General features: G+C 39.4%; 1 protein-coding gene across 3 annotated transcripts in view; it reads left to right on the forward strand.

Annotated features, from left to right (window-relative positions):
- Positions 1-25,606, forward strand: part of AFG3L2 (AFG3 like matrix AAA peptidase subunit 2) — a 48,541-nt gene that overhangs the window by 6,414 nt on the left and 16,521 nt on the right. For all 3 annotated transcript variants that reach the window (XM_037001027.2, XM_037001029.2, XM_037001030.2), the window contains exons 6-9: positions 16,336-16,410; positions 20,381-20,505; positions 22,275-22,548; positions 23,774-23,911. In XM_037001027.2, coding sequence (XP_036856922.1) covers positions 16,336-16,410; positions 20,381-20,505; positions 22,275-22,548; positions 23,774-23,911 — 612 coding nt within the window. The remainder of the gene's footprint in view (positions 1-16,335; positions 16,411-20,380; positions 20,506-22,274; positions 22,549-23,773; positions 23,912-25,606) is intronic.

Raw genomic sequence — 25,606 nt, forward strand, 5'->3', positions numbered from 1 at the left:
ACTATTTTCATGTTAGATTTGTTTTTGATGCTGGAAAGTACTGCAACCAAAAAAGCTGTTTGTTTTGACCCAACTTTCCCCAAACTTCCCACAAAATCCTTTCATTTCACTCCATACGAAAGCCTTGCTTTGGAACCAGCATGCTTGCCTGTTGTAGTGGCAGCTCCACACCCACATCTCCCATCTCCCCACATCCCCTCTTCTCCCTGCTGTTGTGTGCCAGCCTCACAGCCTTCTTAGGGCTTTGCTGCTTTTACTCTCCTGTAGGCTGGGAGTTGGGTGAATCAGCGACTGAGGGTGGACAGTGAGAGCAGGCAGGCTCTCAGGCCAAGAGGGCTGCTCAGGACCCTGTGTGTGTCTACTGGCTGGGTCACTGCCCACTAAGACCCCATTTCAGTATATTTTAGAGGCTGTTGACTATAAACACACATATGTACCACTAAGAAAAATTCAGTAAGTTGCAAAGGAGCAATGAAATACCATTAGTTATCAAACGTATCTTAGTTTCTGAGATATTAAACTATGAAAAATGTCCATCTTAGAATTGGCAAAATAGATAGTAAGAGAAGCAGGATTAGGCCTGCTGTATAAACTTGTGGAAGTTGTTTAACCTTTCAGTACTGGATTTTCCATCAATAAAATGATAAAGTAAATATAACATGTTATTACTTAGGTAGTACAGAGAATCTAAAATTACTTTTTTAAAGTTGTACAGTAAGGTGATGGAAAAATGGAAATGATTATCTACTCAGATATTTGAAGCAAGTATTTCTGTTAAGAAAGTGAGGATATTATATGTGTAATTCCTGGATAAGGTGGGGAGCCTGCTTTCTTAGGAGTGACTCCCATCCATGTAGGGAGGGCACTGCATCGGTCCTTCTGGGTGTGGAAACGGCTTTGGGGAGGAGTCTCCACAGCTGCATTTCCTTCTGACCTGCTGATTCTTCAGAATCAGCCTACCATGGCCCCAATAGTTTTATGAGGGGAAGAGTAATTGAGTCACTCCTTTCCTGCAGACTTCCCTGTTTCGGCTCCTCTGGAATTATCTGGGCCTCCCTTACTTCCATTTTGGTTTTGGGCTCATGCTCTGAATCAGTCAAAAGCCATGGACAGAAGTTTTTAATAGTTCATAGGAATCCTGTATAGTTAGGAGGTTACAGAAAAAAACCTAGTTTATACCATTTTATATCCATAGAGTGGCAGACTTAAAAGGTCTTTTAATAGCAAATGAGGATTTAGAGCAACAGGAATATTTTGCTGGAGAGTGTGAATTCGGGTGCCACATTGGAGAGCAATTTGGCAATGCTTAGTGAAGCTGAAAATCCATATAACCTGCAACCTAGCCTTATTGTATCTGTCTACAGGTACATGTCCCAGAGACAGATTAAAAAAAACTTTTTTTTTTTTTTTTGAGAGGGCATCTCTCATATTTATTGATCAAATGGTTGTTAACAACAATAAAATTCAGTATAGGGGGGTCAACGCTCAATGTACAATCATTAATCCATCTCAAGCCTAATTCTCGTCAGTCTCCAATCTTCTGAAGCATAACGAACAAGTTCTTACATGATGAACGAATTCTTACATAGTGAATAAATTCTTACATGGTGAACAGTACAAGGGCAGTCATCACATAAACTTTCGGTTTAGATCATGCAATGTGACCTATAAACAATCAGGTCAAATATGAATATTCGTTTGATTTTTGTACTTGATTTATATGTTGATCCCACATTTCTCCTATTATTATTATTATTTTTATTTTTAATAAAATGCTGAAGTGGTAGGTAGATGCAAGATAAAGGTAGAAAACATAGTTTAGTGCTGTAAGAAGGCATATGTAGATGATCAGATGATCAGGTGTGTACCTATGGACTAAGAATTAATCCAGGCTAGACAAGGGCAGCAAGACATCCACGGATGCAGAAGATTTCTCTCAAAGCAGGGGGTGTGAGGTTCTGAGCCTCACCTCTGTTGATCCCCAAATTCTCACCTGATGGCCCCCCTGCGACTGTGCCTGTCTTAGGTTGTTCCTCCCTTGAGGAATCTTACCCGTCTCTGGCTAACCAGTCATCTTCCGGGGCCATACAGGGAAATGTAAAGTTGGTAAGTGAGAGAGAAGCCATATTGTTTGCAAAGGTTAGCTTTTTACTTCTTTGCAGATTTATGCCCTGTGGCTTCTATGCCCAGCACTTGTCTCAAGGTATCTTTACCACCTGGAGGAATTATGATACTCGGTAAATTCGATCTGAGGCACGAATTCTATTGAAGGGTTGTAATTAGGAAGGAAGAAGAAAAGCTATAGATGTAGCATATGAAGGAAACTTGGGAGGATTGATTATTTCTTTGACATATCTTCTTGTATAGTACCTTAAGTATGTATAGGTTTTAAACTACTAACTAATTTGCACACACATATTAACATAATAGGAATACGGTGACATAAACAAAGCAAATCTATAATTACCAGCCATCTCCAGTGAAGCCAAGAAAACCATTTAGGCACCCTAGGCATTTGTGAAAATTTATCTATGATATGATGGATATTTTCCAACTGTACTTGAACCATCAGACAAATTAAAGCAGCCCATTTCTGGGATCTGTTCACATCCCATATGTTCTTTTAACCATAGATAGTCTATAGTCATGAGATTTTGGAGTGCTACAACTTGCACCCCTCCCAACTCCTGGTTGAGTTCCAACAGTACATATGCGGTCAAATTCGTTGTCTCACTGTATGCACATGCCAGCCTAGACATCTCCCTCCTCATTCTTATGGCAAGTCCAGGAGATGGTGGGCTGGATGCAGCCACAACCGCAGCATCGTCCGGATCCCTGTGGAGGCTTTTTGATGATCATCCCCCGGCACAAGTCCTCCAGAGAGTGCTGATGCCGGAAGCTCCTCCTCATATCGTATCTTAGTTCATTTTCTGGGTATCCAAGCTAGGCCTTGATCTTCTGCGTAGAAACAAACAGACCCTTTGCCCATACTTTGACATGCCCTCTATACCACTGTGCAGAACTCATTGGAGGTCAGCACACAGTAACTGCTTTTTTTTTTTTTTTTTTAAATTAAGAGAAAGGAATATTATCAGAAAAGAGTACCTCCATAGCTGATCATCTGACACCCTTTAAGTGATCAACATTAAGGATATTTAAAGCATGTGTTGATCTTTGATTTATCAATAGTTTTATCCTGTTAAGGAGTAATCCCCCTTTTCTTTCTTTTTTTTTTTTTTTTTTAAATTTTTAATCTACACTTACATGAAGAATACTATGTTAACTATGCTCTCCCCTATATCAGGTCCCCCCTAACAACCACATTACGGTTACTGTCCATCAGCTTAGCAAAATGTTGTAGAGTCACTACTTGTCCTCTCTGTGTTGTGCAGCCCACCCTCCCCTTGCTCCCTCCCCCCCATGCATGCTAATCTTAATACCCCCCTTCTTCTTCCCCCCCCTTATCCCTCCCTGCCCACCCATCCTCCCCAGTTCCTTTCGCTTTGGTACCTGTTAGTCCATTTTTGGGTTCTGTAATTCCACTGCTGTTTTGTTCCTTCAGTTTTTCCTTTGTTCCTATACTCCTCAGATGAGTGACATCATTTGGTATTTCTCTTTCTCCGCTTGGCTTATTTCACTGAGCATAATACTCTCCAGCTCCATCCATGTTGCTGCAAATGGTTGGATTTTTCCACTTCTTATGGCTGAGTAGTATTCCATTGTGTATATGTACCACATCTTCTTTATCCATTCATCTACCGATGGACATTTAGGTTGCTTCCAATTCTTGGCTATTGTAAATAGTGCTGCGATAAACATAGGGGTGCATCTGTCTTTCTCAAACTTGATTGCTGCGTTCTTAGGGTAAATTCCTAGGAGTGGAATTCCTGGGTCAAATGGTAGGTCTGTTTTGAGCATTTTGATGAACCTCCATACTGCTTTCCACAATGGTTGAACTAATTTACATTCCCACCAGCAGTGTAGGAGGGTTCCCCTTTCTCCACAGCCTCGCCAACATTTGTTGTTGTTTGTCTTTTGGATGGCAGCTATCCTTACTGGTGTGAGGTGATACCTCATTGTAGTTTTAATTTGCATTTCTCTGATAATTAGCGATGTGGAGCATCTTATCATGTGTCTCTTGGCCATCTGTATTTCTTTTTTGGAGAACTGTCTGTTCAGTTCCTCTGCCCATTATTTAATTGGGTTATTTGTTTTTTGTTTGTTGAGGCGTGTGAGCTCTTTATATATTCTGGACGTCAAGCCTTTATCGGATCTGTCATTTTCAAATATATTCTCCCATACTGTAGGGTTCCTTTTTGTTCTATTGATGGTGTCTTTCGCTGTACAGAAGCTTTTCAGCTTAATGTAGTCCCACTTGCTCATTTTTGCTGTTGTTTTCCTTGCCCGGGGAGATATGTTAAAGAAGAGATCACTCATGTTTATGTCTAAGAGGTTTTTGCCTATGTTTTTTTCCAAGAGTTTAATGGTTTCATGACTTACATTCAGGTCTTTGATCCATTTTGAGTTTACCTTTGTATATGGGGTGAGACAATGGTCCAGTTTCATTCTCCTACATGTAGCTGTCCAGTTTTGCCAGCACCATCTGTTGAAGAGACTGTCATTTTGCCATTGTATGTCCATGGCTCCTTTATCAAATATTAATTGACCATATATGTTTGGGTTAATTTCTGGGGTCTCTAATCTGTTCCACTGGTCTGTGGCTCTGTTCTTGTGCCAGTACCAAATTGTCTTGATTACTATGGCTTTGTAGTAGAGCTTGAAGTTGGGGAGTGAGATCCCCCCTACTTTATTCTTCTTTTTCAGGATTGCTTTGGCTATTCGGGGTCTTTGGTGTTTCCATATGAATTTTTGAATTATTTGTTCCAATTCATTGAAGAATGTTGCTGGTAATTTGAGAGGGATTGCATCAAATCTGTATATTGCTTTGGGCAGGATGGCCATTTTGACGATATTAATTCTTCCTAGCCATGAGCATGGGATGAGTTTCCATTTATTAGTGTCCCCTTTAATTTCTCTTAAGAGTGACTTGTAGTTTTCAGAGTATAAGTCTTTCACTTCTTTGGTTAGGTTTATTCCTAGGTATTTTATTCTTTTTGATGCAATGGTGAATGGAATTGTTTTCCTGATTTCTCTTTCTATTGATTCGTTGTTAGTGTATAGGAAAGCTACAGATTTCTGTGTGTTAATTTTGTATCCTGCAACTTTGCTGTATTCCGATATCAGTTCTAGTAGTTTTGGAGTGGAGTCTTTAGGGTTTTTTATGTACAGTATCATATCATCTGCAAATAGTGACAGTTTAACTTCTTCTTTACCAATCTGGATTCCTTGTATTTCTTTGTTTTGTCTGATTGCCGTGGCTAGGACCTCCAGTACTATGTTAAATAACAGTGGGGAGAGTGGGCATCCCTGTCTGGTTCCCGATCTCAGTGGAAATGCTTTCAGCTTCTCGCTGTTCAGTATAATGCTGGCTGTGGGTTTATCATATATGGCCTTTATTATGTTGAGGTACTTGCCCTCTATTCCCATTTTGCTGAGAGTTTTTTATCATGAATGGATGTTGAATTTTGTCAAATGCTTTTTCAGCATCTATGGAGATGATCATGTGGTTTTTGTCTTTCTTTTTGTTGATGTGGTGGATGATGTTGATGGATTTTCGAATGTTGTACCATCCTTGCATCCCTGGGATGAACCCCACTTGGTCATGGTGTATGATCCTTTTGATATACTGTTGAATTCTGTTTGCTAATATTTTATTGAGTATTTTTGCATCTACATTCATCAGGGATATTGGTCTGTAATTTTCTTTTTTGGTGGGGTCTTTTCCTGGTTTTGGTATTAGGGTGATGTTGGCTTCATAGAATGAGTTTGGGAGTATTCCCTCTTCTTCTATTTTGTGGAACACTTTAAGGAGAATGGGTATTATGTCTTCTCTGTGTGTCTGATAAAATTCCGAGGTAAATCCGTCCGGCCCCGGGGTTTTGTTCTTGGGTAGTTTTTTGATTACTGTTTCAATTTCTTTGCTTGTAATTGGTTTGTTTAACTTTTGTGTTTCTTCCTTGGTCAGTCTTGGGAGGTTGTATTTTTCTAGGAAGTTGTCCATTTCTTCTAGGTTTTCCAGCTTGTTGGCATATAGGTTTTCATAGTAGTCTTTAATAATTCTTTGTATTTCTGTGGAGTCTGTCGTGATTTTTCCATTCTCATTTCTGATTATGTTGATTTGTGTTGACTCTCTTTTTCTCTTAATAAGTTTGGCTAGAGGCTTATCTATTTTGTTTATTTTCTCAAAGAACCAGCTCTTGGTTTCGTTGATTTTTGCTATTGTTTTATTCTTCTCAATTTTGTTTATTTCTTCTCTGATCTTTATTATGTCCCTCCTTCTGCTGACTTTAGGCCTCATTTGTTCTTCTTTTTCCAGTTTCGATAATTGTGATTTTAGACTATTCATTTGGGATTGTTCTTCCTTCTTCAAGTGTGCCTGGATTGCTATATACTTTCCTCTTAAGACTGCTTTCGCTGCCTCCCACAGAAGTTGGGGCTTAGTGTTGTTGTTGTCATTTGTTTCTATATATTCCTTGATCTCTATTTTGATTTGTTCATTGATCCATTGATTATTTAGTAGCATGTTGTTAAGCCTCCATGTGTTTGTGAGCCTTTTTGTTTTCTTTGTAGAATTTATTTCTACTTTCATACCTTTGTGGTCTGAAAAATTGGTTGGTAGAATTTCAATATTTTGGAATTTACTGAGGCTCTTTTTGTGAGCTAGTATGTGGTGTATTCTGGAGAATGTTCCATGTGCACTTGAGAAGAATGTATATCCTGTTGCTTTTGGATGTAGAGTTCTATAGATGTCTATTAGGTCCATCTGTTCTAGTGTGTTGTTCAGTGCCTGTGTGTCTTTACTTATTTTCTGCCCGGTGGATCTATCCTTTGGGGTGAGTGGTGTGTTGAAGTCTCCTACAATGAATGCATTGCAGTCTATTTCCCTCTTTAGTTCTGTTAGTATTTGCTTCACATATGCTGGTGCTCCTGTATTGGGTGCATATATATTTAGAATGGTTATATCCTCTTGTTGGACTGAGCCCTTTATCATTATGTAGTGGCCTTCTTTATCTCTTGTTACTTTCTTTGTTTTAAAGTCTATTTTGTCTGATATTAGTACTGCAACCCCTGCTTTCTTCTCACTGTTGTTTGCCTGAAATATGTTTTTCCATCCCTTGACTTTTAGTCTATGCTTATCTTTGGGTTTAAGGTGAGTTTCTTGTAAGCAGCATATAGATGGGTCTTGCTTTTTTATCCATTCTATTACTCTATGTCTTTTGATTGGTGCATTAAGTCCATTTACATTTAGGGTGACTAGTGAGAGATATGTACTTATTGCCATTTCAGGCTTTAGATTCGTGGTTACCAAAGGTTCAAGGTTAGCTTCTTTAGTATCTTACTGCCTAACTTAGCTCGCTTATTGAGCTGTTACATACACTGTCTGGAGATTCTTTTCTTCTCTCCCTTCTTATTCCTCCTCCTCCATTCTTCATATGTTGTGTGTTTTGTTCTGTGCTCTTTTTAGGGGTGCTCCCATCTAGAGCAGTCCCTGTAGGATGCCCTGTAGAGGTGGTTTGTGGGAAGCAAATTCCCTCAGCTTTTGCTTGTCTGGGAATTGTTTGATCCCACCATCATATTTAAATGATAGTCGTGCTGGATACAGTATCCTTGGTTCAAGGCCCTTCTGTTTCATTGCATTAAGTATATCATGCCATTCTCTTCTGGCCTGTAGGGTTTCTGTTGAGAAGTCTGATGTTAGCCTGATTGGTTTTCCTTTATAGGTGACCTTTTTCTCTCTAGCTGCCTTTAAAACTCTTTCCTTGTCCTTGATCCTTGCCATTTTAATTATTATGTGTCTTGGTGTTGTCCTCCTTGGATCCTTTCTGTTGGGGGTTCTGTGTAATTCCATGGTCTGTTCGATTATTTCCTCCCCCAGTTTGGGGAAGTTTTCAGCAATTATTTCTTCAAAGACACTTTCTATCCCTTTTCCTCTTTCTTCCTCTTCTGGTATCCCTATAATACGAATGTTTTTCCTTTTGTATTGGTCACATATTTCTCTTAGTGTTGTTTCATTCCTGGAGATCCTTTTATCTCTCTCTATGTCAGCTTCTATATGTTCCTGTTCTCTGGCTTCTATTCCTTCAATGGCCTCTTGCATCTTATCCATTCTGCTTATAAATCCTTCCAGGGATTGTTTCACTTCTGTGATCTCTTTCCTGACATCTGTGATCTCCTTCCGGACTTCATCCCACTGCTCTTGCATTTTTCTCTGCATCTCATCCCACTGCTCTTGCATTTTTCTCTGCATCTCATCCCATTGCTCTTGCATTTTTCTCTGCATCTCTGTCAGCATGTTCATGATTTTTATTTTGAATTCTTTTTCAGGAGGACTAGTTAGGTCTGTCTCCTTCTCAGGTGTTGTCTCTGTGATCTTTGTCTGCCTGTAGTTTTGCCTTTTCATGGTGATAGAAATAGTTTGCAGAGCTGGTACAAGTGACCGCTGGAAGAGCTTCCCTTCTTGTTGGTTTGTAGCCTTTTCCTGGGAGAATAGCGACCTCTAGTTGCTTGTGCTGGGCAGCTGTGCGCAGACAGGGCTTCTGCTTCCCGCCCAGTTGCTTTGGGGTTTATCTCCGCTGTTGCTGTGGGCTTGGCCTGGCTGGGGCTGTTCCTCCAAAATGGTGGAGCCCCGTTGGATGGGGAGCGGCCAGGAGGCTATTTATCTCCGTAAGGGGCCTCTGTGCTCCCTGCTGCCCAGGGGGTTAGAGTGCCCAGAGATCCCCAGATTCCCTGCCTCTGGTCTAAGTGACCTGTCCTGCCCCTTTAAGACTTCCAAAAAGCACTCCCCTTCACAAGGCGCTGGTTCCTTGCAGGTGTGGATGTGGTCTGGATGTTGTCCTGTGTCCTGTGGTCTCTATTTTAGGAAGATTTTTCTTTGTTATATTTTCATAGCTCTATGTGTTTTTGGGAGGAGATTTCCACTGCTCTACTCACGCCGCCATCCTGGCTCCGCCAAAAAAAATTTTTTTTATTAAGGTATTATTTATGTACACTCTTACGAAGGTTTCACATGAAAAATAATGTGGTTACTACATTAACGCATACTATTGAGTCTCCTCCATGCCCCATTGCAGTCACTGTCCATCAGTATAGTAAGATGCCACAGTCACTATTTGCCTTCTCTGTGCTACACTGTCTACCCCATGATCCCCCCGACACCATGTGTGCCAATCATAATACCCCTCAGTCCCCTTCTCCCTCCCTCCCCACCCACCCTCCCCGACCCCTGCTCTTTGGTAACCTCTACTCCCTTCTTGGATTTGTGAATCTACTGCTGTTCTTTTACTTCAGTTTCCTTTGTTGTTATACTCCACAGGTGAGGGAAATCATTTGGTACTTGTCTTTGCTTGGCTCGTTTCACTGAGCATAACACCCCCCAGCTCCATCCATGTTGTTGCAAATGGTAGGATTTGTTTCTTTCTTATGGCTGAATAGTATTCCATTGTGTATATGTACCACATCTTCATTATCCATTCATCTATGGATGGACACTTAGGTTGCTCCCATATCTTGGCTATTGTACATAGTGCTGCAGTAAACATAGGGGTGTATGTATCTTTTTGAATCTGAGAACTTGTATATTCTTTGGGTAAATTCCTAGGAGTGGAATTCCTGGGTCAAATAGTATTTCTATTTTTAGTTTTTTGAGGAACCTCTAGATTGCTTACCACAATGGTTCAACTAGTTTACATTCCCACCAGCAGTGTAGCAGCGATCCCCATTCTCCACATCCTTGTTAGCATTTGTTGTTCTTAGTTTTTTCAATACTAGCCATCCTAACTGGTGTGATGCAATATCTCATTGTGGTTTCAATTTGCATTTCCCTGATAATTAGTGATGTGGAGCATCTTTTCATGTGTCTGTTGGCCGTCTGAATTTCTTCTTTGGAGAATTGTCTGTTCATTTCCTCTGTCCATTTTTTAATTTGGTTATTTACTTTTTGGTTGTTGAGGTGTGTGAGTTCTTCATATATTTTGGATGTTAACCCCTTGTCAGATAGGTTGTTCACAAATATATTCTCCCATACTGTAGGATGCCTTTATGTTCTACTGATGGTGTGCTTTGCTGCACAGAAGCTTTTTAGTTTGATATAATCCCATTTGTTCATTTTTGCTTTTGTTTCCCTTGTCTGAGGAGATTCACTCAGGAAAAAGTTGCTCATGTTTATATTTAGGAGATTTTTACCTATGTTGTTTTCTAAGAGTTTTATGCTTTCATGACTTACATTCAGGTCTTTGATCCATTTTGAGTTTACTTTTGTGTATGGGGTTAGATAATAATCCAGTTTCATTCTCTTGCACGTAGCTGTCCAGTTTTGCCAACACCAGCTGTTGAAGAGGCTGTTATTTCCCAATTGTATGTCCATTGCTCCTTTACCATATATTAATGGACCGTATATGCTTTGGTTTATATCAGGGCTCTCTAGTCTGTTCCATTGGTTTATGGGCCTGTTCTTGTGCCAGTACCAAATTGTCTTGATTACTATGGCTTTGTAGTAGAGCTTGAAGTTAGGGAGCATAATCCCCCTGCCCCATTTTATTCTTCCTTCTCAGGATTGCTTTGCTTTGGCTATTTGGGATCTTTTGTGGTTTCATATGAATTTTAGAACTATTTTTTCTTGTTCGTTGAAGAATGCTTTTGATATTTTGATAGGGATTACATTGAATCTGTAGATTGCTTTAAGCAGGATGGCCATTTTGACAGTATTAATTCTTCCTATCCATGAGCACAAGATGTGTTTCCGTTTATTGCTATCTCCTTTAATTTCTTTCATTACTGTCTTGTAGTTTTCAGAGTATAGGTCTTTCACTTCCTTGGTTATTTAGGTTTATTCCTAGGTATTTTATTCTTTTTGATGCAATTATGAATGGAATTGTTACCCTAATTTCTCTTTCTCGTAGTTCATCATTGGTATATAGGAATGCAACAGATTTCTGTGTATTAATTTTGTATCCTGCAACTTTGCTGAATTCAAATATTAGATCTAGTAGTTTTGGAGTGGATTCTTTAGGGCTTTTTATGTACAATATCATGTCATCTGCAAACAGGGACAGTTTAACTTTTTTACCAGTCTTGATGCCTTTTATTTCTTTGTTTTGTCTAATTGCCATGGTGAAGACCTCCAGAACTGTGTCAAATAAAAGTGGGGACAGTGGGCATCCTTGTCTTGTTCCTGATCTTAAAGGAAAAGCTTTCAGCTTCTCGCTGTAAAGTATGATGTTGGCTGAGGGTTTATCATATAGGCCTTTATTATGTTGAGGTACTTGCCTTCTATACACATTTTGTTGAGAGTTTTTATCATGAATGGATGTTGAATGTTGTCGAATGCTTTTTCAGCATCTGTGGAGATGATCATGTGGGTTTTGTCCTTTTTGTTGATGAGGTTTATGATGTTGATGGATTTTCTAATATTGTACCATCCTTGTATCCCTGGAATGAATCCTACTTGATCATGATGGATGATCATTTTGATATATTTTTGAATTCAGTTTGCTAATATTTTGTGAGTATTTTTGCATCTGTGTTCATCAAGGATATTGGTCTGTAGTTTTCTTTTTTTGTGGTGTCTTTGGCTGTTTGGTTTTGGTATTAGAGTGATGCTGGCCTCATAGAATGAGTTTGGAAGTATTCCCTCCTCTTTTACTTTTTGGAAAACTTTAAGGAGGATGGGTATTAGGTCTGCACTAAATGTTTGATAAAATTCAGCAGTGAAACCATCTGGTCCAGGAGTTTTGTTCATAGGTTGTTTTTTGATTACCAGTTCAGTTTCCTTGCTAGTAATTGGTCTGTTCAGATTTTCTGTTTCTTTCTGGTTCAGCCTTGGAAGGTTGTATTTTTCTAGAAAGTTGTCCATTTCTTCTAAGTTACCCAGTTTGTTAGCATTTAATTTTTCATAATATTCTCTAATAATTCTTTGTATTTCTGCATTGTCCATAGTGATTTTTTCTTTCTCATTTCTGATTCTGTTTATGTGTGTAGACTCTTTTTTTCTTGATAAATCTGGCTAGGGGTTTATCTATTTTGTTTATTTTCTCAAGGAACCAGCTCCTGTTTTCATTGATTCTTTCTATGTTTTATTCTCAATTTTATTTATTTCTGCTCTTATCTTTATTATGTCCCTCCCTCTAGTAACATTGGGCCTCATTTGTTATTCTTTTTCTAGTTTTGTTAATTGCGAGTTTAGACTGTTCATATGGAATTGTTCTTTCCTGAGGTAGGCCTGTATTGCAATATACTTTTCTCTTAGCATGGCCTTTGCTGCCTCCCACAGATTTGAATTATTGTTGTCATTTGTCTCCGTATTTTGCTTGATCGCTTTTTGATCCATTGGTTATTTAGGAGCATCTTGTTAAGCCCCTGTGTGTTTGTGGGATTTTTCATTTTCTTTGCATAATTTATTTCTTGTTTCATAGTTTTGTGGTCTGAGAAGCTGGTTGATACCATTTCAGTCTTTTTGAATTTACTGAGGCTCTTTTTGTGGCCTAGTATATGATCTGTTCTGGAAAATTTTCCATGTGCACTTGAGAAGAATATGTATCCCTCTGTTTTTGGGTGGAGTGTTCTGTAGATGTCAGGTCTATCTGTTCTAATGTGATATTCAGTGCCTCTGCGTCCTTACTTATTTTCTGTCTGGTTGATCTGTCCTTTGAAATGAGTGGTATGCCGAAGTCTCGAATGACCACATTGCATTCTATTTCCCCCTTTAATTCTGTTAGTATTTGTTTCACATATGTAGGTGATCCTGTGTTGGGTGCATAGATATTTATAATGGTTTTATTCTCGTTGGACTGCCCCCTTTATTTAATGTCCTTATTTGTCTCTTGTTACTTTCTCTGTTTTGAAGTCTATTTTGTCTGGTACAAGTACTGCAACTCCTTTTTTCTCCCTATTATTTGCATGAAATCACTTTTTCTATCCCTTCACTTTTAGTCTGTGTATGTGTTTGGGTTTCAGGTCAGTCGCTTATAGGCAGCATATCAATGGGTCTTGTTTTTTTATCCATTCAGTGACTCTATGTCTTTTGATTGGTGCATTCAGACCATTTACATTTAGGGTGATTATCGATAGATATGTACTTACTGCCATTGCAGGCTTTAGATTCGTAGTTACCAAAGGTTCAAGGGTAACTTCCTTACTATCCAACAGTCTAACTTAACTCATGAGTATGCTATTACAAATACAATCTAAAGGTGGTTTTTTTTTTTTTCTCCTTTTTCTTCTTCCTCCATTCTTTGTATATTAGGTGTCATATTCTGTACTCTTTGTCTATCCCTTGACCGACTTTTGGGGTAGTTGATTTAATTTTGCATTTGCTTACTTATTAATTGTTCTACTTTCTTTTCTGTGGTCAGCTCTGATGACAGCTATTTAACCTTAGGAACACTTCTTTGTTTTGAAGTCTATTTTGTCTGATACAGTACTGCAACACCTGCTTTTTTCTCACTATTAGTTGCCTGAAATATCTTTTTCCCTCCCTTCACTTTTAGTCTGTGTATGTCTTTGTGTTTAAAGTGAGTCTCTGGTAGGCAGCATAGAGATGAGTGTTGTTTTTTAATCCATTCAGTGACACTATGTCTTTTGATTGGTGCATTCAGACCATTTGCATGTAGGGTGATTATCGATAGGTATGTACTTATTGCCATTGCAGGCTTTAGATTCATGGTTACCAAGGGTAACTTCCTTACTGTCTGAGAGTCTAACTTAGCTCACTTAGTATGCTATTACAAACACAATCTAAAGGTTCTTTTTTTTCCCCTCCTCTTCTTCCTCCTCCATTCTTTATAAATTAGGTATCATATTCTGTACTCTTTGTCTATCCTTTTTTATTTCCTGTGGTGACAGCTATTTAACCTTAGGAACACTTCCATCTATAGCAGTCACTCTAAAATACACTGTAGAGATGGTTTGTGGGAGATAAATTCTCTCAGCTTTTGCTTATCTGGAAATTGTTTAATCCTGCCTTCAAATTTAAATGATAACCTTGCCAGGAAGAGTATTCTTGGTTCAAGTTCCTTCTGCTTCATTGCATTAAATACATCATGCAACTCCCTTCTGGCCTGTAAGGTTTCTGCTGAGAAGTCTGATGACAGCCTGATGGGTTTTCCTTTGTATATGATCTTTTTTCTCTCTCTGGCTGCTTTTAATAGTCTGTCCTTGGCCTTGATTTTTGCCATTTTAATTATTATGTGTCTTGGTGTTGTCTTTCTTGGGTCCCTTGTGTTGGGAGATCTGTGCACCTCCATGGCTTGAGAGACTATCTCCTTCCTCAGATTGGGGAAGTTTTCAGCAATTACCTCCTCAAAGACACTTTCTATCCCTTTTTCTCTTCTTCTGGTACCTCTATAATAAGAATATTGTTCAGTTTGGATTGGTCACACAGTTCTCCCAGTATTCTTTCATTCCTTGAGATCCTTCTCTCTGTGCCTCAGCTTCTTTGTATTCCTCTTCTCTAATTTCTATTGCACTTACTATCGCCCCCTCTATATCTAATCTGCTTTTAAATTCCTCCATTGTATGTTTAATTTCTGGTACTGTAATGATTGAATCTCCATCTGGAATTTTTTCCTGAGTTTTTGAATATTTTTCTGTACCTTCATGAACATGTTTATGATTTTTATTTTGAAGTCTCTTTCAGGAAGATTCAAGAGTTCAGTTTCACCTGCTTCTTTCTGGTGTTCTTGAGATTTTGGTTTGAACCAGTTTCTTTTGACATTTCATATTTGTATGTGTCACCCGTAGTGCCCAGAAGCTCTACTTTCTGGAGCTGCTTAGCCCCTGGAGTGATGTCGGTGGTCGCAGAGGAGCAGTGCTGGTTCCTTGGGGGAGGAAAGAGCTGTTTACTGTTTCCCAGTTGCACTGCCTGTCCCCACTGCCAGACCCCGTGGGCCGACCACACAGGTGTAAGCCTCTATGCTTGCTGTTTATAGCTGCTGTAGGTGGGGCCTCCCTCTGGCTGGCCTGATGCCCAGGCTGGGGCAGCTGGTTTGTGAGCCAGGTGCAGGATGACTTGGAGGAAGGTGCAGCAGACTGTTTCACGGTGTAGGGCCTTAGATCTGCATAGCCAGCCAGGGGCATGGAGCACCTGAAGCTCCTGAAAGTTCCCAACATGCTGGGCAGAGTGTGCCTGGACAGTTTTGTCCACCTGTCCTTTCTCTTGAGCAGCAAGCTGTGCAATCCTTGTCCCTTCAGCAGCCCTCTCGCTGTTAGGAAGTCTCTCAGACTGCCTGCCTTTCTTTTGTCCCAGAGCAGCTGGATGTGGATCCCTGTTTTCCACAAATGGCTGGAATCTCAGTCTCTCCAGATCATCTGCCTGTCTTAGCTTTCCAACCCTACTAATCTCCAGAGCAGCATGTAATGTAGATTTGTGCTCCCAGAGCAGATCTCCAGGGCTGGGTGTTCAGCAGTCCTAGGCCTCCACTCCCTCCCCGCTCTGCTTCTTTTCCTCCTGCTGGTGAGCTGGGGTGGGAGAAGGGCTTGAGTCCCCCTGGATCTCGGCTTTGGTACTACCCTGTTCCGTGAGGTCTGTTCTTTTCTTTAGGTGTATGCAGCCTGGCACATCCTTCTTTCCTGTTGCTTTTTCAGAATTAGATGTATTAATTATATTTTCATATTATATGTGGTTTTGGGAAGAGGCCTCTGTCTCACCTTTCATGCCAACATCTTTAATCCCCCAGAGAGACTTTTCAAGATGTGCCCAGAAAGGTATATGCGGGAATGTTCATACCGGCATTGTTCGTGATAGTGAATATTTTGAGACAGCTTGTCTATTAACAAGAAAATGGATAAATACCTGGTGTGTCAGTAAGTGGAATACCCTGCAGAAGTGGCATGTCATTGTGCATAAACCTCACAAATACAATGATAGGAAGAAAAGGAAAGTGTAGAAGAATATATACAAAACAAGACCATTTCAGAATGGAGAAAACCGACTGTTTTGGGCTACATCTGCATGTGGCACAAGTATCAGGACATGCTTTGGGATGCTCAGCACCTAATCAGAGTGGCCACCTCTGCGGTGAGGGTCAACACAAGGTGACTTGTGGCGCAACAATGTTTGTGATGTCTTATTTCTCAAGTGAGGGGTGGAACTTAGGGCATATTTATGTTATTTGTTACTCTTTGTATGTCTGAGATATCATATGCACTTTGAGTTTAAAAGAGCATCTCAAGTCTTTTCCATAAATTTATGTTTGAATATTTAACTTTTTAACATTCCAGGTAGACAGATTAGAAGTTGTCAACAAGCGCTTTGTTCGAGTGACTTTTACACCAGGGAAAACTCCTGTTGATGGGGTAAGTGATTTTATTGGTATGAATTAGCTGTAAGTTAACTTTTCAGATTTTAGGAGGAGGAGCACATGTTCCCTTCCATTGCGATGGTTATGTTCACTGGCTGTGCCAGAACTGGGCAGTGCAACAGTGTGGTCTTCACTAACATAGATGAGAGCAAGAATGTTGTGTATGTAGATGCCATAGCAAGATTGGCTCTGTTGTTTCAGTTTGGTTTCAGTAATCATTTTGGCTGTACATTTAGGAAACAGTGAGTATTCTGGTATTGTCTATGATTTTTCAAGACTGAGAAAAAAATTGGTTAGGAAAGAACAGTGAAAATCTGAATTACCTATGTCTCGATTTTTCAAATCAGTTTAAGAACTGTTTTGATCATACATTTCCCAACTGTTTTGTGATATTTGAACTTCCATTCCTTTTCCTGTTTTAAAAATAATTTGTATTCAACCAGTTTGAACTCTATTCCAGAGACTCTCGACTGGGTTGAGGGGACCATGGGGGAGGGGAGATGAGGCTCCCAGGTGGCTCCTGGCCCTCCCCTCCTCCCTTGGGGTCTTACAGTGTTATTACCTTCCCCCAGGGCCAGACCTTCTTCCAGGTTACATTCCATCCCTCACATGATTTTGTTTAACCATTTCCTAGTCATCATGCCTGGATAGGGAAACATTTAAGGAAAACTAGAACTGACTGTGACCATCTCTTTGTCTCATAACGTATCAGTAAATATAAGAATACCTGTATGGCTCTGGTATTTCAGTTACTTTAAGAAAGTTTGTGCTAATTTCTGCCCCACCTCCAATCTCTGTACCACATGATGAAATGTTTAAACCATGCTCTTTTTTTTCTCAGAACTATTCCTAAGGTTTAGTGTGGAAATTAAATTAGCACTTCCTTTCAAGAGGACAGTTTGGCAGTGTATATACATCAGCAGTTTTGAAAGTATTCACACAGAGTAATTTTGCTTCTAAGAGTATATCCTAGGGAAATGATTAAGGATGCATATAAAGATGTCTATATGAGGATGTCTTCCAAAACAGTGTTTAGAGAGCAAGAAACAGACATGAACAAGAAACAAGAAAACACATGTTTAGGCACCTAGTTAGCGTTAGGGACTACCCTCCTACCTTGCTGACTCTCTGTGGAGCAGCAACTCTTGGTGGGCAATGCTTCTTTCTCCCTAGAGGGAAGTTCTTACAGTTAGTATTGGCATGCACAAGCATCTACATTTTGAAACTCATACTATTTTATTATAAATTACTTTCTCTTTATTTCTCCTTTATGTCATAGTTAAGGTTTTATATTGATTTTTCCAAAATTGTGCATGTATTTCAAGATTGTAAAGGGAGTGTTATGAAATTTTGAAAGGAATATCATCAAAATTACTAATAGTTTTTATTTTTGAGTGCTAAGGTTATGAATACTTTTTATTTCCTTAATGTTTTTTATTCCTTAGTTTTCTACAGAGAATATATGTTGCCTATTTAACAAATATTTTATTTTGAGCTTTTGAAAATGGGTAAAGATTTTCCGTGTCCTTCTTACGGAGGGGCAGTATTAATTACTGTACTGTGCTGTATCCCTGCAGGCTTTGGAGTCTGACATACTTGGCTTTAGATCAGCTCTATTCTTTTTTTTTTTTTTTTTTTTTTGAGAGGACATCTCTCATATTTATTGATCAAATGGTTGTTAACAACAATAAAATTCAGTATAGGGGGGTCAATGCTCAATGTACAATCATTAATCCATCTCAAGCCTAATTCTCGTCAGTCTCCAATCTTCTGAAGCATAACGAACAAGTTCTTACATGGTGAACGAATTCTTACATAGTGAATAAATTCTTACATGGTGAACAGTACAGGGGCATTCATCACAGAAACTTTCGGTTTTGATCACGCATTATGAACTATAAACAATCAGGTCAAATATGAATATTCGTTTGATTTTTATACTTGATTTATATGTTGATCCCACATTTCTCCCTTTATTATTATTATTATTTTTATTTTTAATAAAATGCTGAAGTGGTAGGTAGATGCAAGATTAAGGTAGAAAACATAGTTTAGTGCTGTAAGAGGGCCAATGTAGATGATCAGGTGTGTGCCTATGGACTAAGTATTAATCCAAGCTAGACAAGGGCAGCAAAACATCCACGGATGCAGAAGATTTCTCTCAAAGCAGGGGGTGTGAGGTTCTGAGCCTCACCTCTGTTGGTCCCCAATTTCTCACCTGATGGCCCCCCTGCAACTGTGCCTGTCTTAGGTTGTTCCTCCCTTGAGGAATCTTACCTGTCTCTGGCTAACCAGTCATCTTCCGGGGCCATACAGGGAAATGTAAAGTTGGTAAGTGAGAGAGAAGCCATAGTGTTTGAAAAGGTTAAGATCAGCTCTATTCTTTACTAGCTGTTTGGCCAAATTCTCCTAAGCCTTAGTTTCTTTATCTTTAAAATGGGAACAACAATCATTCTGTTAGGGCTTAGTACTGAAATGAGACTTCCTGGTGGTGGCTTTCATATTTCAGTGTGTTTAAGAATCAGCTGGGATGCTGGGACCAAACCCCAGATCTTTTCTAGATCTTGTCCCTACCTCTCCATGCTGCTGGTCCTAGGTCCATTGTGATTCTCTGATGTGAGCCATGCACGTAACATACTGCCTAGTTGGCTGTAGGTGCTAAGTAATGGAATGCTCAGTTATGTGTGTTTAATCTATTACTGACTTGTGGGTCTTCTATCCACAGGAATTCTGTAGCTTTGTCAATGAACAATTTACCAAGAACTATTGCTACATAATACTATAAAATATAGTCTCCATCTTTTGTTTTTAGATAATGTGGAGAGTAATACCAGTGTGATACTCCCCACTCAGTAGTACTGGCTGGTGGGAGGACTATGGGATGACATGTTATTACTCTCTTTAGCGTACACTTGCGAACTGTCTGAGTTTTGTATCAGATTTATTATTTTCATAAAAGAAAATTACTAAAGTAATTTCAGGTTTAAGGAAGAACAGTTTTTTGTGCTCTAAAATGTGGCTGATAGCCTGGTAAACATAGTGTTCTTCATGTAATTGTAGATTAATGATAGCAAAAAAAAATGTGGCTGATACTTGCAGAGTGCTTAGAATAGGGTCTAGAATATAGGAAAACTCCATAAATGTGAGTTGATATGATTACTACTTCTGTGGTTGCATAAGACAGGCAGTATTACATGCTGCTTAGGGTCTTGGCTCAGACTGCTTGGGTTCACATCCAGCCTCCTTCTAGACATGTAGTCAGCATGTCTAGTGAAGACAGCATGATCATTTTCTTATCTATAACTCATAGATGGGAAGAGTCAGGGCTGATATTCAGCCAGTAAACAGTAGCACTGTGGAATACTTACATGCTGGTGGGTAAAATAGCCATTGTTTCAAGCCCTTCAGGTGTCCCTCCCTAGGGTCTCAGTAGCTCAGCACATGGAATGAATGGAAGGGTAATATCTGGCACAGGGAGCCTTCTGTTCTTTGTGGGTGATGGGGTTGCCATCCTAACGTTCAGATTGTGAATATCACACCTTGTGATAGTACCTGCTGCTTAGGGTGGTTCAGAAGATTGGATGAGGAGGTGTGTGTAAAGGCTTAGGACAAAGCCTGACACCTCATGCTCGGTAAACTTCAGCTGTTTTTAGTTTTTAGCTTGGGAATAGACAGCTGAGAAATACCTGGGAAATGGAGAAGAGGAAAAGGACTTATTTATAAAAAGAATTGTCTTTTCAAGTGAATTTTTCATTCTTCTGAGTTTATGATTTTAGAATCACTGAGGAATATTCCTAAAGGAAGACTTGCTTGCCAAGGTTGTCAAGTGTTCACATTGAGTGAAACTTAATCACTGCATTATTAAAACCAGTCTTTTATTATATATTTTTTCAATTTGTAAATTTCCAGTGCTATGAAAAATTCTTAATTAATTCTTAAGATGTTTTGTTTTCCTGTTTTTGTAGCAGTACGTCTGGTTTAATATTGGCAGTGTGGACACATTTGAACGGAATCTGGAAACTTTACAGCAGGAATTGGGCATAGAAGGGGAGAATCGGGTTCCTGTTGTCTACATTGCAGAAAGTGATGGGTAAGAAGCAGCGTGGGCACATGAGCACGTTGAAGACTGTTCACTGTGCTCTTCACAGTTCCCTGGCGCCTGCCACCAGGTGGCAGGTTATGCATTACGTTCTCAAAAAGGCCTTTCTTAATTTGGTTTTTGCTAATGAATGATTTTGCTAATGAATGACTCGTTTTCTACACATCTATGTTTATCTTGATTAAGCAGTGATTTGGGGTATTAATGTCTGGTGCACTTTTAGTGAAATTTTAGCATAAAGAGTCCCTTTGTGTTAAAGTGGCACTTCCGCCTTTTAACTATCATTTACATTTATATTTCAGAGTTTCCCAGGGTGTTTAAGTAGTTCTTCCTCTCTTGTCAGAGTTGGCTGCTTCTTTTAGGGGTTGTCTTTCTAATAAGGCCACTTACAAGTCTGAGTCTTTCAAAAAGGACCCATTGGTTTCAAGAGTTGCTTGTCTTTGAGCTTATTTGGGAATTGTATTGCCTTTGAGTGCACACCCACATATACCCAGGTAGATCTGGCAGTCACCCCATTTGTATTAAATACAGAAGGTATATCATGCTATAGAGTTACCAGTGTGAAAGTGAAAGGAGAAATAAATCTTAATTGCTCTGTATATGTAAAATAGCAGAAAAATGCAGAGCTAGCATGTTCTCGAGCTGATAGTGTTACTTTTAGGGACTTTTGAATCTTGGTTTGTGTAGACCTACAATCTACCTGCAGATCTAGATACAGCTAGCTATTCAGATTGTTTCACACATGATATAGCCTAGACCTTTGAGGCTATCATACAATTATTCAGCTTTGTGCTGGTACTGGAACATTACAGAAAGTTTTCTTGTATCATTATTTACATTTTTATTGTCAGTGTGTATTGTTGTTTCTCTAGAAATAAACCACGGGTACATTTTTCATGGTTCTTGCTGCCTGCTAGGAGCATTTAAAGTAAATGGTAAAAGATGAAAAATTATAAAGTAAATCCTGATTTTTGTTTGGTTTTCAACCGCAATGATATACAAGGTTGTTATACAAATTATTTCTTAGGTTAAGTTGCATTATATTAGCCAATAGAAGTGTATATCTGTACCTGTAGTTGTTTTGAAATGAGCTCTATTAAGACAAGGCAGAAAGCATCCCCAGCCTTTAAGTCATTACTGAGCAGCTCCCTCCAGAACAGTGAGTGTGGAGCGCAGAACAGTCACCCAGGAATGTAAGCCGGCACAAGCCTCATGGGGGGGCCTGTGCAGTGCTCACCAAGTGACAGCTTTCACCTGCTTACCACCCTTTTGAAACTGATACACAGTTAACTTAGTAAGAATTGGATATTTGGAAGACTTCCCTTCAGAGTAAGTTGATACATTCCAATAAGAGAGCTGAAATTTCTACCCAGACTAATATCAGGATCATGTTCAACTTTGTAAGTGAGTATTTCTAAAGAAATTTATTTGAAACTCAGACTTAATGATATTAAATTAAGTTAGGTATGTCTGTACTGTGCATAAATGTGGGTATTAGGATAGAAAGAAATATCAGTAGACAGCGTATATGTTAAGTACAGGTTTTTCTTTGGTCTTATCTCTTGTGATTAAGTCATATTGACACACTAACATTCTCTTTGTGCCTCAGATAAAATATTAGAATATTAAGTTTTTATGAAAACAAATATGTATGCAATTATATCCCAAGCAGTTACCAAAAAGTATTTCTTGCAAAACATTAAACAAGCCAAAATTAACAGTCTCAAAAACATGTCATGGTTCTGTGTGGTTCCCTGTAGTTCGTTTCTCCTGAGCATGTTGCCCACGGTGCTTATCATTGCCTTCTTACTCTACACCATACGGAGAGGGCCTGCTGGCATTGGTCGAACAGGCCGGGGAATGGGTGGACTCTTCAGTGTTGGAGAAACCACTGCCAAGGTCTTGAAGGATGAGATAGATGTGAAATTCAAAGATGTGGCTGGCTGCGAAGAGGCCAAGCTAGAGATAATGGAATTTGTGAATTTCTTGAAAAATCCAAAGCAGTATCAAGACCTAGGAGCAAAAATCCCAAAGGTAAAAACTTTCAGAAAATCATTTTCAACTCACTGACCTCAAAATCTTTTGAATTATTTCCTGATCTCTTAAGTTATAATTTATGAGGTTTGATTACTATTATAAAACAGCTGTTTTTCTCCTGCCTCTGTCTTAACTTACTAATTTTGTCTGACTCGAGGGTCTTTTCAGGTCCGTTTTTTTGTGTGAATGTGTCTTGCACGTAGCATGTATGTTCCTGGAAAGATTTGTAATCTCTTGGAAACCTCCCCAATTTGCCTCCCTCCAGTCTCATTTAGATAACATCTCTTAGCAGCTGAACTCCTGGAACATATTGCTCCCTGCTGTCCCCTAATATATCTCCCTCAGCAGGTGTGACTGGACTGTCACCCTGGGCCTGGCACACACATTCATGGCATAGGATTGGATGGAGAGGAGAATCCTATCTGCACTAATTCTTGCCTTCCTCTCCCCCAGGAGACATCCCCTGCCCACTTCTGGTGACGGCTGCTGATCTTTCTACACCCAGGGCCAGGCTTGGAAAATGTTTAATTATTTTAAAAGTCCACTAATATAGTTTACTTTAAAGGATCTTTGTAAAGGGAATCATTGCCTCGATTTTCACATCCTGCCTATATAGATAAAAAGTCATTAATTTTATAATTTGCTGCTACTTTACGTAGTACCTATTCACATCATACCTAGGCATCTCCACAACTCAAGTAACTATAGTGTTTGAGCAAACACTTATATATATATAATATATATATATCTTTTCAAACACTTATATTTTTAACTAACTTCATCACTGGCCACTGGATTTTTACTTCCTTTGTGAAATTTTTAAGGGAAGAAAATAAGCAAAATGTAAATTGGAAGTGTGGTGTTTGTGTCTCCTTGAATTACTTAAGTAAACCTCAGTTGGTTTATTAGTAGATTTCTAGCTTAAGTCACCCTTTACATACAGTAAGAAAAACCTGAAAAGCAACACTAAAAACCTTGTAAAATAGGAATATTTAAGATTTCATATTCTTATCTATTTTTTAAAACAGAATAGTCTAATAATTCTTGCTCTTCTTACTAATACAAAAATGTTCTGTCATAGTTCAGTGTTTAAGGAACATTTATTATATATCAAAATTTATAGACAGATTTGTGTCTTGGAATTATTTATGGATATACAATTTACTTTTCTGAAATTCTAGTTAAATATACTTTCTCTTTTTTTTTTTTTTTGTATCTGAAGGGTGCCATCCTCACTGGTCCTCCAGGCACTGGGAAAACATTGCTAGCTAAAGCCACAGCTGGAGAAGCCAATGTCCCTTTCATCACTGTCAGTGGATCTGAGTTCTTGGAAATGTTTGTTGGTGTGGGTCCAGCTAGAGTAAGTCTTTTGTTCTATTCTGATGGTGCATCTTCCTCTCCTTCCCCTTTAGGTTCCCACAAATGGGGACTTAGTAAAGATGATCCTATACCCTGGAGTCCCATGGAGTGACCGCACCAGTCACTGCCTTGAACACTCTTCCTGGGCAAGGCCTCAGCAAGGCCCCTGACTTCCACCCCCACCACCCCAACCTTGATGAGGATTTCAGTCTGTTGATTGGTTGTCTTTTTGTTGTTGAGTTGTTAGGAGTTCTTTAAGTATTCTGGATACTAACTCCTAATCTGGATACATGATTTGTAGATATTTTCTCCCATTCTGTGGGTGTTTTTTCATTTTTTTTTTTATAGTGAGACACAGAAGATTTTAATTTTGATGGAGTCTAATGCATGTTTTTTCTTTTGTTGCTTGTGCTTTTGGTGTCATATCTAAGAATCTTAACAAATCCAAGGTCATAAATATTTACTGGTGTGTTTTCTTCTAAGAGTATTAGTTTTAGCTCTTACATTTACATCTGGTATTCATTTTGAGTTAATATGGCATGAAGTAAGGCTTCACTCTTCTACATGTGTATATCCAGTTTTCCCAGCACTAGTTATTGAAAAAAAGACTTCTTTTCTCACACCAGTTGAAAAAAACACCCCTGAATGGTGGTGGCACCCTTAACCATAGGTACATGGGTTTACTTTTGGACTCTCTGTTCTGTCCTCTTGGCTCGTGTGTCTGTCTTTATGCCGGTAGCAGTCTTCATTACTGTTGCTTTATAGTAACTTTTGAATCCAGGAAGTGTGAATATGGATTAATTTTTAAAGAAGCACTTAAATCTTTATTATGCATTTTGCTAGTGTCTAAAATTTTGGCTTTAAAAAAAAACAAAATGCTATGGAAGTGCAAAGTGCTCTCACAGTTGCTTTCCCAAACATTAGGATATAACTTACAATTAGTAAACTGTTGTGTCATCAGTTGGCAGCCTTTTTTCATTGTTAGTGGTGAGGGTAGTAATGATGGGTCTTACCATTGATGGCATCTTAGAGTAAATGAACTATGATAAGTAGAGTAGGTGGATTCATACGGATTTTGTAAGATAAGTCTTAGACAAATAGGGGATCATGGGGCAGCTGAGTGTTTCTAATGATGGACTGTGAATCTGATATGGGCAAAGGGGGATGGGATGGAGAGCTAAGAAGAGTTGGTTGTGGGAGATGCTTGCGTGTGTAGGCAGGCCAGACAGGAGGAAGGCAGTCAGGGAGTAGACTGCGTGACACTGGTTGTTTGGAGGGGACCTCAGCCAAGCTGGCCCCATCATAATGGTGTAAAAGGTGATGGAAGAGGTCGGGGGGCGCTGATGGACTGAGGACCATACAGGTGGGCAGCCCACTAACAGAGTGGGTAGGGGCAGAAGAGAAGTCAGTCAGGCCCTTTGAGTACTGTGACCGAGAGGGTAGAGGCCTGCCACATGGCAGGTGCCTCTGTGAGTGGGGGTTTTCCAACAGAGTGGTTTTGGCAGTAGTAATGAGGTGTGAGGTGGAACTCAACACGAGCTACCCTGAGGAAAGAGGAAAACCCTCTGGTTGAGAGCATTTTAGGGACAGTCACATTTCAGCCCAGGCAAGGGGGTGAAGGAAGTATTTAGGGAAGAGTGTGAGAGAGTGGGAGTCCTCTGATCTGGAGATCAGAGGGGAGGCTGCAGAGGGACAT

This window comes from Manis javanica, chromosome 9 (genome assembly GCF_040802235.1).
Source record: "Manis javanica isolate MJ-LG chromosome 9, MJ_LKY, whole genome shotgun sequence".
NCBI classification, from domain to species: Eukaryota; Metazoa; Chordata; class Mammalia; order Pholidota; family Manidae; genus Manis; species Manis javanica.